Source organism: Haemorhous mexicanus, chromosome 23 (genome assembly GCF_027477595.1).
Source record: "Haemorhous mexicanus isolate bHaeMex1 chromosome 23, bHaeMex1.pri, whole genome shotgun sequence".
Taxonomy (NCBI): Eukaryota; Metazoa; Chordata; class Aves; order Passeriformes; family Fringillidae; genus Haemorhous; species Haemorhous mexicanus.
The window spans coordinates 7,453,776-7,468,865 of NC_082363.1; the positions used below are offsets into that span (position 1 = coordinate 7,453,776).

The 15,090-nt window shown below is 51.6% G+C and overlaps 1 protein-coding gene across 1 annotated transcript; it reads right to left on the reverse strand.

Annotated features, from left to right (window-relative positions):
• Positions 1 to 3,249: 3,249 nt before the first annotated feature.
• ENO1 (enolase 1) lies at positions 3,250 to 15,090 on the reverse strand. The gene is made up of 12 exons (XM_059866482.1): positions 14,968 to 15,090; positions 11,570 to 11,663; positions 10,197 to 10,292; positions 8,305 to 8,363; positions 7,602 to 7,671; positions 7,305 to 7,438; positions 6,951 to 7,173; positions 5,221 to 5,418; positions 4,779 to 4,980; positions 4,535 to 4,643; positions 4,072 to 4,130; positions 3,250 to 3,711 (listed from the first exon to the last, which is right to left on the reverse strand). The coding sequence occupies exons 2-12, from the start codon at positions 11,652 to 11,654 to the stop codon at positions 3,642 to 3,644; spliced, it is 1,305 nt and encodes a 434-aa protein (XP_059722465.1). The 5' UTR covers positions 11,655 to 11,663; positions 14,968 to 15,090; the 3' UTR covers positions 3,250 to 3,641.

Here is a 15,090-nt window from a genome sequence, read left to right on the forward strand (position 1 = left end):
ACCGTGTCAGCTTGCCTGGCCTCTGTCCAAGGGGTTTCTTTTGCAGAATTCGCCTGCATTCCTCCTCTCTCCTGTAACTGAAGCCTGTTACTGGCACCTGGATGATCAAACCTGCGTGGTTCCAGACAGAGCTGTGCCTGTGCCTCCTGCTTCAGGCCTGAGATTTCACCACACACTCACTTCCAGTGAGGCACAAGGAAGTCATCTGGGCACTGTAATTATTTTCTTCCTTATGGTTTATTTTGTATCTGTCATTTTTATCATCTGAGTTCTTTATTCAACCCCTTTTCTTCCTCCATTCCTCAGTTCTCTTCCTTGTTGTTTTTTGTGGGGTTTTTTTCCTCCTTTTTTTTTGCCTCCAGGCCTTCCTAGCAGAACTGGGGTCTGCAGCTGGTTTGGCTTTATTTCTTCTCCTCATTCCCCTTTTCCCCAGCCTGCACTTCCAGTCTCTGAGGGTGTCTCTCCATGGAGCACAAAGTGCATACCAAGTGCACCAGAGCTGATGGCACCTGGCTCCCTCTGGGACTTTTTCCCTGCAGAAAGGGCCAGACCTGGGCTCCAGCCCCAGCCCCAGCCTGGTGACCCAGGAGCAGCTGCAGGGAGAGGCCCCGTTCCCAGGTGCTCAGAGGAGGCTCCTGCATTCTCACACCCACCCACAGCTCCTATCTGCAGGGAAATCATTTCACCCTGCCACACAAATGAGCAGCAATCAAAGCTCTCCAAGGGAGTGCTGGGCCTGGGCTGGTGCCTGGCACAGCTCTCAGTGCTGCCACAGCCCCAGAGCTGCTGGGGGCAGGCAGGGCTGGCTCTGAGCCCTGTCCCAGTGGCACAGCCACCCTGGGTGTCCTGGCAGAGCTCAGCCCCAGCCTCTGCTGCTGAGGGAAGGTCAGGAGTGATGTCCTCACTCGCACCAGGGGCTCATGTCTGGCAGGAAAGCCAAATGCTGAATCATCAGGTTTCTCAAGATCACTGAGGGATGGCAACATTCCTTCCTGCCAGAGCAAACTCATCGGGACAGGGCCTGGAGCAGGCCTAGAATCCAACAAGAGGAAGTCAGTGCTAAGAGCAGGCTGGGCTACAAGGCAGAAGAGGCACCCCTACACACCTAGAAACAGCCAGGGGTAATGGGAGAGCTTTCCCACTGCACTCCTTTGCATCACTCCATTGTAAATCCTGCTCCTGAACAGCTCCCAGAGCACCTCCTGCCTCTCCCCTCTGCCCATCAGTCACCACAGCTCTGCTTTTAAGCCCGGCTGCTACTCTCAGAGCAGCCTCCCAGCTCGTGTTTGCTAAGCTGATGCCTCCTCTGCTCCAAGGAGTGCCATCCCTGCAAATTATTGCAGTAATAAAGCCACTGGCTGTGCCACATTTGCTCTCTGTTATAAAGCACAGCCTTTCGAGTCCAACTCCGTGGGGACAGCAGGGAAAGGTGAGGAGCTGTGCAGCAGGAGCTGAGCCCTGATTAAGGAGCAGACACAGCTCCCCCCTCCAGCACTGCAGGTTTAGGTCTTGATTTTCAGCAATCAAATCTTGTTCCCTATTCACTGATTCCCCTCACTCCAAACACACACAGCGCTCCCAATCATTCACTTTTCTCTAACACGCTTAAAATCCTTATCTCCAAACCCCAGCCCCACGCTCCAGCACTTCCCCTCTCGGGGCTCTTTTCTTCCTTTGCAAGGGACTCCTTTCAACGCCGCAGCCTCATTAGGGAGAGCCTGAATCCGCTGCAGCTGGAAGCACCTTGCTGCTCTGGCCCAAATACTCTCTGAGATTGAACTTGAAAGCTTTCTGTGAGGGGTTTGATGGGACAGGTGAGCACAGCATCTGACACGGCAGGATTGATTCACAGAGCAGGAGGAACACACGGTTCAGTGGCAGCTGACTCCAGCTCGGCCGTACAGCCCGAGCAATGTTCCAGCCCTGCCATTTCCCGGTTATTTTAAGGCAGCACACACCTGGTAATTGACCTGTGAGTGTTCTCTCCGCCTTGCTCTGACAAGGTGGGAACGATAATGAATTCATGCCCGGCTCCATTTGCAGTGTTAGTGGAAGGGGCTTTTGTCAGAGCTGGGACTGAACTCGTGCTCTGAGCAGAGCAGGATTCCAGCCTGGCTCTCCCCCACGCTGATGTGGCTGCAGAGCCAGGCCCTGCTCGTGCCACTCATTCCATCACAGCCCCACTGCCCTTCGGGCTTTGCTCCATTCATGGCAACCAGTGACCTGATTCTCCAGCTCCTTTTGCTTTCTGATCCTTGTTAAAAGAAAAGCACCAGGTGGAAATAGAGGCCCGGGTAAGGGAGCTGAGCATTTGGCTTCACTTACCGAAGTGCCAGGTGAGGAACAGCCCTACTCGTGCTCCTGAACACAGCTCTGCCAAAAAGCTTCCTGAAGCGTTCTGCAGATAGTAGAAGCTGCCTCTTTGAGAGAAGAAAAATCCCCTGATAGGATTTGTGTGTAATTAGCTGGTTTATTCATTTAACAGGTCTAATTCAGAGATCAGCTAAGTGTGAAAAGTGCAGTGGGCTTCAAATTTGCCACAGAGTGCAACCAGCTCAGAGCAAGGCCTGGGGGAAGGACAAATGAGGGAGAGAGAAGGCCCTGGGCTGGGGCTGAGCTGGGGCTGGTAAATTTGGTATTTATAGCAAAGCTCTTCTTAAGAGCAGCCTGACAAAGGAGATAAAGCTGCTAAGGAAACACAGCTGCCAGGTGCCCAGGGAAGGTTGTTTCCCTGTTACTGCCACTCCAGAACTGAGAATGTTCTTTAAGGTAGCTGGTGACACGTGCCCTGCAGCAGCGCTGGCTGTGCCATGCCCACAGGGAGGATTTAAAACCCTCAAATAAAAGAATTGGTTTGTGCGAGTGCGGTGCAAGGCATGGCGCGCCCACCGGGGGGCAGCACCGGGCACCGCAGGACTCATTAACAGACTCGGAAATTAATGATTTTCTGACTAATCTGCCACTACAGAAAAAAGCAAGAACCGGCTCAGACATCCTCTCGCTCACTTGTGTAATAATTTGTTTTTTCTTGTCTGGGACAGGACTGAGGTCACAACTCTGCTCCCTGTGACAGTGCCCACACAGTAACAGCACCACCACAGATACCCCAAGAACTCTTGCCAAACCCCAGGAAAAAGGGCAAGATGAGCCTCAAGGCCCCTTCTACCATAAACCATTCCCTGACTCCATGATGCAAAGGTGGGAATCCCTGCTCCCCACACTCCTCCAAATACTTCCAAGCCACACACATTGTTGGGTTGTTTGATGCTTTTATTTATCACATGTAAAAACACTACTGTCTCTGTCTGCAGGTACCTCTTGCTGCACTGCAAATCACACGGCTCCAAACGCTGAAGATGAGACAGAGAAGGGAACTAAAGTGTTTATGCCCAGAACCACAATGTCATGACCCCAAGGGTGTTAAATACACAGAACACCCCGGGACTGTTCTACAGAAGCAGCAGAGCGTTACAATTAACAGACCAGAGTTGGTGAAAACACTGGGTGAAGGGATCATCTAGAGGATAAGAGGACCTGCAGACTGGTCTTTTCCTTCAGCTGCCCTTATCTTTCTAGTACAGGTACTTGTGATCTAAGTCAATATCTAGTGCTGAACCAGAACAGAGGGGACTCTTCCACACTTAGTTGACACGAGGGTTCCTGAAGTTCCTCCCAGCAAAGCGAGCCTTGCTGCCGAGCTCCTCCTCAATTCTGACGAAGGACAGAGAGCACAGGGTGTCAGCAGCCAGCAGAGAACCCCGGCACAGGCACAGGCCTCACACTGAACACCTGGTCCTGGAGGTGCTACAAGGCAGGTCCCACCAAGCCCCTGCACAGTGGGGCAGTGCCACACATCTGACACAACTCAGCCCCAATGTTTGAGGTGCTTGCCAGGAGAACTGCCTCGTGCACAGAGGACAGTGTCTGAGTCCAGCATCCCAGGGTGTTTGGTGCGACCTGTTCTGGACCTCACCCACCCAGCTCCTCCTCAGCCTACAGCCAGCTGTGCCCACGGGCACCTCTGCCAGGTGCTGCAGGTGTTTGAGTGCCCTCTCCCAGCCCCAGGCTCACCTCAGCAGCTGGTTGTACTTGGCCAGACGCTCGGATCGGCACGGGGCACCGGTTTTGATCTGAGGGAAATCACAAAGTTAGGGAAGAACTCCAAGTGCCAACACAAAACTTGCTCAGGGCAATGAGCATTATCACAAGCTGTGCTTGGGCATCAGGCTCAGTGTCTAGCCAAGCAAACACAACAGGTCTTGGGAGCAGTGGAGGTTGTGTATTTGCTATCAACTGCAGGAGCAGGAAACCCCAGTACAGCCACTGGAGCCAAGACCTTTGACACTGCTGATTAAAGGTGAGTTTGCAAAAGATAAGGTGTTCCCTTGTCACACTCCATTAACAAATCAGCTCCCTGCAAACAGAGGCAGCAAATCTGCACCCCTGGAGGCAGTGCAGTACACCATGGCTTTGGCTTCACCCCAAGTTATCCCATCAAGCAAGCAGCCAGACTGCAGCAGCTGCAGACACCAACCTGGCCAGTGCAGAGACCCACTACCAGGTCAGCAATGAAGGTGTCTTCTGTCTCTCCAGAGCGGTGGCTCACCATCACACCCCAGCCATTGGACTGGGCCAGCTTGCAGCTGCAAGAGATCAAGAGAAGCAGCTCATAGCATGCCCTGTGCCCAGCAGCCAAGGGGCAGCACAGGACTCTGTACACCCATGTCCCCCAGGTACAGCCAGCCCCAGCCTGGCCCGGCCCAGAGGGCAGAACTTACGCCTGCAGGGACTCTGTCACGGAGCCAATCTGGTTGACTTTGAGGAGGAGGCAGTTGCAGGCCTTCTCTTCCACAGCCTTGGCAATTCTCTTTGGGTTGGTCACTGTCAGATCATCACCAACCACCTGGATGTTGACACTGCCAGTGAACTTCTTCCAGGCACCCCAGTCATCCTGGTCAAAGGGGTCTTCAATGGACACCACTGCAGAGGGACACAGCAGCTTTAGGACAATGCCAGCACAAAGGTCTGCTTTGGATGAGTGGCACCCAAGTGCTGCAGACAAGTGCTACCACTTCCCAGAACACTGCTGAGACCCGAGAGGCTGAGTAAGGCAGGAGCTCTCAATCTCTCCTGTAAGAGGGGCTGCACACCAACTGCCTCCTTCAGCAATCAACCCCGACTCACCACTAGCACTGTGCTTCTCACTGACGAGCAACTTACCAGGGTAGTTCTTGACAAAGCCCTTGTACAGGTCAGCCAGCTGGTCAGGAGTGATGTATCTGCTGGGGTCATCAGGGGATTTGAAGTCCAGGTCGTACTTGCCATCTCGGTAGAACTCTGAGGCAGCCACGTCCATGCCAATGACCACCTTGTCAGTGTAGCCAGCCTTGGCAATGGCTGTCTTCAGCAGCTCCAGAGCTGCAACACAGACAGCAGCTCCTGAGGGCCTGCAGGCACCCCAGCCAAAGCTCCCCACTGCCCAACAGCAGCACACTCCCTTGGCAAACCCCCTCCCTCAGCCCTTCAGACAGCCCAAAGGAAAGGGTTCTTAAATTCTCCCACTTCTGAACTGACTGGAACAAGATATTACTTTAATACTGCTTTTAGCTTGTAATACCCTTGAGACACCATTATGGGATTCCTAATCTCTTCAGGCAGGACTACATGTCAGCCCAGAAAGCTTAATACTAGATGATTCCACATCCTCTTTCAACTTTATGCATGTGGGCAGGAAGCAGTGCCTGCACTCTAATCCCTTTTAGCTCCAGAGCAGGTGGTGACCATGCAAGTGGTGAGCATCCAAACCCTGAGAGCAGGGAGACAGAGCCTGCCTCTGCACAGGAGACCCTGCTGGCACCCACCTGCCCTCCACGTGCACATTTACCTGCACAAGAGGGGACAGAAGCACTCAGCAGAAGTCTCTGGAGGCTGCCCAGTGTGCTGCTGTTGGCAGAGTCCCAATGACCCTGGGTTACAGGGGAGCAGCTGGGATCAGCTGGGCTCTGTTTGCAGCAGGAAGCTTAGATCAAGTATTTTCTTTTGTTGTTGGGTTGGTTTTCTGTTTGGGTTCTTTTTGTGTGGGTTTGGTTGTGTTGTGCAAGATGCTAATGTAGCACAAACTGCAAAAGCAGCTGCAGCCAGCAACAAAAATTCCTTGGAATGTAATTGTCATTCAAGGTCATCTTCACTGATGTCTGCAAGGGCACAGGCCCAGCAGAGCCGCATGTGACACTGGGACTCAGAAATGGCACAGCTGCTGGTGCTGTCTCAGTATCTTCAACAAAAGGCAGTGCAGGTCACCAGTCCCTTACACAATAACACAACCAACGGTGAAGTAAAAAGCAACTGAACTGAGCCCATGTCCTACTGCCTTGTGAGCAGCTCCATTTCTGGGGGGGCACAGAAAGCTCCTCTGGTACACTGTTTGTAGAACAGGTATTTTGCTTCCCACAGACAAATTGTCTCTTCCACAGGTTCCTGAACAGAACTGTTTGGCCATGGAAGCAGCAACTGCCTCAGCTTCCCAGGCAAGCCTTCGTGCCCTCCCACACACAACCAGGCAGGGCACCAACTGTTTTCCCTCTTTGTCTGCAGAAAAACAACTCCACTGATATCTGACTGTTGACTTCTGGAGCACCTGCAGAGCACAGAAGTTCCCACACCCCTTTTCAACTGGAGGGGAACAAGGTTCCCTTAAGCTGCTACAGGAATGAGAGCGATGAGGCATTGAAGTAAAAACCATCCTGTCCAACTGCATAAACTGATATCCAAGGGAATACCTAACCACATCAGTTGAGCATCCTAGGATGTCTGCCAGGGTAAGAAAGAGTAAAGACAAAGCAGGAAGTTCTACCTCTGAGCCTATTGATCCTGCCTGTCATTATACTGGGCAGCCTATCAGTTCATTCTCCAGCCAGTTACACCTCCTCCCACACTCGGCTCATTCTCACCTTCTTTGTTTTCCAGGATGTTGGGGGCAAAGCCACCCTCATCCCCCACGTTGGTGGCATCCTTGCCATACTTCTCCTTGATGACGTTCTTGAGGTTGTGGTAGACCTCTGCCCCGACACGCATGGCGTCCTTGAAGCTGTCTGCCCCCACGGGCAGGATCATGAACTCCTGCATGGCCAGCTTGTTGCCAGCGTGGGAGCCCCCGTTGATCACGTTGAAAGCCTTGGAGGAAGCAGGAAAAGCCAGGTTGGAACAGGCTAACAGCCCTTACACTCACACTCCTCCTTCTCTAGAGCTTGACTGAGGAGCACCAGGCTAAATCAAACCAAGGCCTGCCCCACCCAGGGACTTACAGGAACTGGGAGAATGACTTCTGGATTTCCAGCAAGGTCGGCAATGTGACGGTACAGGGGAACACCCTTCTCAGCAGCACCAGCTTTGCACACAGCCAGAGACACACCCAGGATGGCATTAGCACCAAATTTGGCTGAAATAGGAAGAAATTGATTAGAGAAGTCTTTATAAAAAGAGACTCAGCAATACCAGCCCATGGTTTGAATTATGGCAGTGCACAGCACAAGTCCATACACTGGCTGTTGGTTCTATTGACCCATCTTTTCACCCCTCAGTGGAACACAAAGCCCACTCACATTTGTTCTCTGTCCCATCCATTTCCAGCATCAGCTTGTCAATCTTTTCTTGTTCCACAACGTTCACATTCTGCAGAGGGAAGCAACCAAAATGTTGTTTGACACCAAGCACAGGCTCCCAAACCCTCACCTCCCACCACGGCACTGACACCCCTGGCAGGCACCAACACTTCCCAACGGCTCCTACCACGAGCTGACCAGCCCAACTCCTGTCACTGTCACACAGCAGCAGCCCAGGGCTGACAGCTGAGCTGGTGTGCCATCACTTCACCCACTATCAGTTCTGCACCAGCCTTTGTAGGCCGGGCCTGGTGCCCGCAAAGCACAAAGGAATCTCATTCAAACAGACTTTTCTAGATGCTCTCAGATTCCCTTCCAACCACCCTGCTTGGATAAAACCTAGCCCCTCCTCATCATTCAGGCACTCTTGGAAGCATGTATCAGCTTGTATCCTAGCTGCAGCACTGCAGCTCCCAGGGGCTGAAGTGTTTCTGCACACCACAACACCAGGCTGCTGGAGAAGGCTCTGTTCCGTGTTAGATGTGCACTCATTGAGTAAATTAATTAAAACCATTGCTGTGGTCAGTTTGTTCACATGCACTCCAACACACAGGCTGACACCCCCCAGGTGACACCCCACCAGAGGATGGTTTGGACACTGCCTGGCTGTAGGAGATGTTAAGAGAAGACAGATTGCTCCTACCTTGCTAATCAGTGCAGGTGCAATCGTTTTATTGACGTGCTCAACAGCTTTTGAGACACCTGGAAGGAACAAGCAAATCAGACACTGATCAACACACAGGTTATGCAGGGATTAGTAGGGGATCTCAGGAACATCCAGGAAAACCACCTCATGCTGCCCCAGCCCCAGTCCAAGCCGAGCTTATGGCCAGGTGTGAACAGAGAGGCCCCTGGCTGGACTGGGAGGCGCATGAAGGATGCATTGGCTAGGACTTGTCCAGGAATGCCAGTTAGTCTGCCAGGCCATGCACTGGAGAGACTCATCCAAGTGCCAGGGCTGCACTGGGAGCACATCCATTACCTGTGTGCACAGTGCCGTGGCCAGGAACTCGTTAACATATTTAACAGCTCTGGAGACACCTGACAGAAGCGAAACGGACAGCTGAGTCAAGGCACAGGGGAAGACTCTCAGCCAACCCACAGGAATGCAGCAGAGGACACAATCAGGCAGCAGGAGTCTGGCACTGAGCAGAGGACCAGAGACAAAGGGCTCAAAGAGCAGAGGAAGCTGTGCAAGGCTCTGTCTGGGCTCCACAGCCAGGTCGCTGTAACTCTGCCAGCACAAACCTCAAGGTCCTGAACAACAGCATTTAGGGAAGGTTTCAGGATGGGCTCTCCTACCAACTCACAGAATCCAGGAGAGAAAAGGTCTCCCCAGCAGTTACACAGGCAGCAGCTCAGGCACTTCACTGCCTGACACTATTTTGTAACACTGCTGTAGCGTCACCTTATTTACTGTGCAGTGTTTAAAGACTTCCAAAAATCTAAGCTTCAGGATGATGAATGCTATCTGACTGCATCCTAAACAATATTAATTGCTTTTCCAAATGGTCTAAGTCTGCAGACTTCTATTACAAAAGGCCTAACAGCTATCTGCAACTCTTCCCACTTGATAATTATTTTTTCATAACTCCTGTTATTTCCCAGCTGACAAAGCCCTTCAGCTACAGCCTGTTAACCACAGTCTAATTAAATGCCATTAAGAACTGCCCATAGGATCAGACTTAACAGGTCTAAGCACACACACATTTAGCACAGTGAGGTAAATACACATTTATTCTTTGCAAGAAAAAGTGCCCAGGTTAAACAGCATAAGAGCCTCAGGTTTTTGGGATATTCAGTCATCCAGGCATTTATTCTCTGTTAAGGCATTAACAGCCATGAATCTCCTAAGACAAGGCTCTCCAAGTTCAATTCAGCTATCCACTTTAATTGTTTTCTTAATGGGCAAAAGGTATTTCAGCTTCTTTCACCTGACTGGCAGGTCAGCAGAGCTGCACATTCACAGTGCACAGAGCTGGCATAAAACCTCAGGTTCAGGATTTAACATGCTGGGAGATCTAAGGGGTCTGCAGTCTCAGAGCTGACAGATTTAAGGGCTCTGGGAAAACTTGATCTATGAAAAGACCTTGTGACTAACTGAAGGATGACTGAGGCTTTTGGAGCTGGCAGTTTAGATGCCCTTACAACACTGGTAAAGCATTCTGCCACGCACCAACACACAGTGCAAGAGGAGCAGGGTAACAGCACACCTGGACACTGTACCAGAGACACTGTCACCTGGCTGGGTGTGCCCAGCTCCACACCCACCCACGCAGGTGCCCTGCCCTGCAGCACGAGGCAGCTGCACTGCTGGAGGCAGTCACCCTCCAGGTCATGGCCAGGAAACCAACCCAGCCCCCTCTGCTTTGCCTCGGGCCAGCTCACAGCCCACGCCTGCCAGGAGCTGCTGTCGCTCCCTGTCTGTCCCTGCCCAGCTGCCAGGCCTTGTGCAGCACACAGAGAGTGGGACAGGAGCCCAGCAGTGGCAGTGGCCCATCCCAGGGCACTGTGGGTGCCCAGGCCCAGCTTTACCTTTGCCCATGTAGCGTGTCTTGTCATTGTCACGGAGCTCCAGAGCCTCATAGATCCCAGTTGAGGCACCGCTGGGAACAGCAGCTCTGAACAGACCTGGTCACAACAGGAAAAAACACCTTGGCACACTCAAGCACACTCAACATCCCCCAGCCAGACACCATGCCAGCCCTGCAGCTGGAGAGGGAGGCTCCAAACCACACCTCTGCTCACATACACAGTGATCCCACAAGGGCTTTCTGCTCATTTACAGCATCACCAATTTATCAGCATCTCCCTCACACTCACTGATCAATAGCAAACTGACTCCTCTTCCACTGGCATTTCAAGAGTTAAGGAAGGCATCCATTCCCCTTCCAAAAAGGATAGCTTCATTCACTGCATCTGCTTTTGAGCTCAGGCAAGGCAAGCTCTTAAATTCTTCTAGGATATGGCATAAAAGGGACAATTAGGAGACCTATTTTGTTACCAGGAGTTCTGAGCTCTTCTGGCAACAGCAGAGCCACCCAGACAGCTCATTCCTTCAGCCAAGGATGCTGAACTTGGAGCAAATCTGCACACTGGAGCCTGCTCTGCCTGGGGTTCAAGATGGCAACTTCAGCCTCCAGTCTTTCCCTTATCCCACTAAATCACAGAGCTTAGTGGGGGCAGTCTCATTAAATGACTGCATTAATCTTTTGAGGCAGAAAGATCAGCTCTTTAGTCAGTGTATTACAGCCATTGTGTTTGCTCATTCCACCAAATCACATTGGTATGAGTCTGCACAATGCTTTTGTCAGATCCTATCAGATGTGGGATGAACAACTAACAAACCAAGGGAAAGTCCTACAATAATTAAAAATATAAGATGTTACATGTGAAAGCCCAATTAGGCATGTTCTTTAGTCATGCCTGAGTACTTAGGCAGAGGAGAAACCATTACCCAAAATTCAACTGTGCCTCAGAAGACTGTGTCATTACAGAAAGCCACTGCAGACAAATTAAGAATTAAACTTCAAGTGTACTCATACAGAGTGTGGGGAGCACTGACAACCAGGGCCATTAGCAGCTGCTCAAGAACAGTTTCCAGGTGCTATCCCAGTTTATGCTGGGGCAGGGGAAGGAGGCCAGGTTTGGAACAGCTCTCCCACAGTTTAGGCTGTAAGAAGCACCCTCCACAAAACCCTGCACTGCCCAGGCCAGGAACTCGAGCTCAGCAAACTCATCCCACAGAATGAGGCAGAGGCTTTTTCTGCAAGTTCCAGCAAGTTTTATGCGTGGAGGAAGAAGTCAGCACAGTGCCACTGCTAGAACAGAACTGGCTGTATACTTCTGCCTGCCTCGAGTTCTATCAGCTGTAAGCCAGGGATGAGCACCTGCAGCTGAGGACTCACCTTTGTTGGTGTAGAGGTCTACCTCAACAGTGGGATTGCCACGGGAGTCAAAGATTTCACGGGCATGGATCTTGGTGATAGACATCTTTAGTACCTGAAAAAAGGAGCTTACAATTACTCACTGAATGGTTTGGGTTGGAAGGGACCATAAAGCTCAAGCCACCCCACGCCCTGCCATGAGCAGTGACACTTGCCACCAGAGCAGGCTGATGGATGAGCCTCATCCAGCCTGGCCTGGAAGATTCTCAGGGATGGGGCAGCCACAGCTTCTCTGGGCAAGTTCTTCCAGTGTCCCGTGACTTTATTATTAACAAAAAAAAACACTTCCTTATGTGCAAGGGACAATCTCTTGATGTTTCCAAATGGCTTGAACTGCAGTATCATCAGACCCTAGACAGAGCAGCAGATGACAAATCTAAAGGAACTTCACCTCACCACATCAGAGCAGCAAAGAGCTCCCAAAACAGCAACTCTCCACTATCAGTTAAGAGTTCTTTTTGCTAAGAGACCCGAGTGCAATAGCTCTCAGTGTGCACAGAGTGCTCTCAGTATGCACAGCAGCTGCTCAGAGCCAAACAGAACCAATGACGAAAGAGAAGCAGCCACAGCTCTCATTAAAAACTTGCATTAATAGTTACACCCTGCTGAGCATTTACAGAAATAGTTTTTCCTCTTAACTTTTCATCTTAAACGGAATAAAAATCCCCCATGTCTTTTGAATACTTCCTTTCTCCTTTCTCACATTTATCCACTTCAGAAAACTGCAGTAAGGGAATTCTTATGTAAGCCCAGCTACATTTTAAAAATCAAGTCATACACATGCCTCTAAGCCATCAACTGGCACCAAACCCAGCCCATCTGCACACAAGAAAGCTCAGCCTCAGAAGCAGAACTATCTGGAAGCTGGTTTTTTGGCAAGCCAATGTGGGTGGCAACCCTGTTTACAGAAATGGTCATGAATCCTTCCACAGTTACTGCAAAGTTAGAAAAACATGACCTTAGAAATGCTGCTGCTGGTTCACAGTCTGTGGGGGGTGGCTGCACACACTCCTTCCTCCCCCACAGCAAACTCTGCCCTCCCCAGGTCAAAGGCACAGGCAGCCTTTGCCTCCCCGTGTCCCTTCCAGCTGTCCTGCCCCTGCATGCTGTCTAAGATTTCAGTCAGACCCCCACACTGACACACGATATGACTAAAATATGAAACAAGACAGCTTCTTCAAGCTGACCTTCATGCTGCCACTACCTAGCTTCAATCAGGGAACACACAAGCTAGAAATAAATCCCTACAAGTCTCTGCTTATCAGTCCCACCCACACGAACACTCAGCTCTCTGCAGATGCACTGAGCAATGGCTAACAGGAAGAATGCCCACTTATCCACAAAGGGCTTTCAGAGTTTATCAGGCTGGCACCTGCTAAACCTTACTTTCATTTTTAGAACCTTGGCTTTGCCACAGAACTTGAGGTGGCTCATTCTTTAAAAGCAGAGCCAGTTCCAAAGACCCCTCAGTGCAGTGCTGCAGCTGTTTGCTGACCTTCAGGAACACACACTGCAAGAACTTCCACTGGGAATGGCTGCCAGGTCAGACATTACTCAAGCCCCCTTGACAAAGGACCACAAGTCCCTCCCTTCTCTGCAGAAAGAGGCATTTCACAGCACTGCATCACCCCAGAAATCCTTGCTGCTCCTTTTGCAAGCTCCCCACTCCTGTGCTCAAGAAACAACTCTCCCTTTGAGCTATAGGCTAAAACCGATGCTGTTTAGCTCACCACGATGTATTCCGCCTCAATCGAATCAGTCAACTCACCTAGAACACAAGGGTCAGCCCTCGTGTGCCCGGCTCTAACCACAGAAATGCTGCCTGAAGGCAGAGGTCACAGCAGCACTGCCTGCTCAGACCTTTGTCCTCTGCCAAACTCGCAAACACCCCGGTGGTATTTAACGAGCACACTGCCTTAAACCTTTTTTTGCAGCATAATCTGCTGACAAGGTCACTGTCTCCCTTCAGGGGAAGCCACACACTCCAGCTTGCCTGGCCTGCCCAGGAGCACCTACTCCAAGAGTAAGTTACAACCCCTGCCAGCTCCGAGGACCTTCTTCACTACCAGCTCAAGCCTAAGAAATCACCACTTACTCCTCATCTGACCCTGCACAGGGAATGCAGTACTCTCAACTGGAGATTACTCCAACTGAAAATTATTTCAATTAAATCAAAAGATTTTTTTTTTTACAGCCAACCCTGCCCTTGTGAGCTATCTTGCAGCCACACTTCTCTAAAATAAATACGGGGTTAAGGCTGAGCACTGCAAGCATCTGAATGGAGATTTAAAAAGCAACATTAAAGTTTAGCCATAGAAATAACTGCCCCAGTGAGTGTCCTATTACAGGCCTGCCACATTTATCAGTGGAAGCCTCTCTTGACACTTAAAGGTCCTCATGACCCTAACTCTCATACCACCAGTGCTCTGAAAAAAGCCGAGACCTTTGAGTGCACTCTATCAGATCCCAACGTATTAATTCCCCTGCCAAAGCACTCCTAGAAACTGGACAAATGTTAGCATTCCATCCCTGCTCCTCTGCACTCCACGGGGTATTAATGCACCTCTACAACATGATCCAACGGGTTCTAAAGGATGCCTGGCAGGGAGCAAATCACAGACACGTTCAACCACTTTCTCTCTCTGTGTTTAGTAAGATGGAGGCCTGAAACTGCATTGGCTCATCCCCTGTGGGTTTGCATGACAAACTTCAGTACTTCCTGCCCGGCTCGGCAAGCCGTGGCCCTACCCTGTGACTCAGCAGGCAAGTAACGGAGCAGGAGAGCCCAGGATCCTCTCTGGCAGCCCTGCACGAGGCAAGATGGTTAACAGCAGCTCCTCATCCACACCTGCACATGCATCTCCCCACCAGCGCTGCCTTGGGATAACCAGCACTTAAACACCACTAAGAGACCTCAGGCACAGATGCAGTGCTAGCAAACATTAAATATTTGAGATGGGAAGCTGAAGGACATCAACTAAAGAGGGGAAGGTCCAAATCCCCACAGGCAATCCGAGAGAGCGACTGTTAATGATTAAAAGAAAGAGGTTAAACTCTGCGTTTGAGGATGCCTTGACCCACCACATCCCCCCGTTTCTTCCCCCGCCCGGAGGCACCATACCCCCCGTTTTTAACCCCCACACCGGCACACTGCCGGGGTTCAGGCCGCCGCAGGCCCTCCCTTCCCGGCCGCTGCTGCGGTAACACACAGCGGCCTGCACCCTCCGGGGACCACCGAGCCTCGGCCCGGCCGTTTGCCACGGGCACTGCCGGGGCTCCGCGGCAGTTACCCGGAGAAGGGAACCGCGGCCTCTGGGCCCGCGGGGCGCTGAGCGGGGCGCTGCGGCCGCCGCACTCACCGCTGTACCGGCAGCCCCGCTCCGCAGCCGCTCCGCTGTCGCCGCCCCGGCTCTGACTGAGACCCAACGGCTCCGTGCCCGCCCGGCTATAGCCGCCCTCGCGCACAGGGCCCGCCCCCCGCC

What these genes read in the sequence shown, in the direction of transcription:
- ENO1 (XM_059866482.1), bottom strand. Translation starts at nt 11,654, where the DNA reads ATGTCTATCACCAAGATCCATGCCCGTGAAATCTTTGACTCCCGTGGC. An exon ending in AAGTCATTCTCCCAGTTCCT is followed by an intron (nt 7,174 to 7,304) that starts GTAAGTCCCTGG and finishes GCTTCCTCCAAG; the next exon opens with GCTTTCAACGTGATCAACGG. An exon ending in CTTTGTCAAGAACTACCCTG is followed by an intron (nt 4,981 to 5,220) that starts GTAAGTTGCTCG and finishes GTCCCTCTGCAG; the next exon opens with TGGTGTCCATTGAAGACCCC.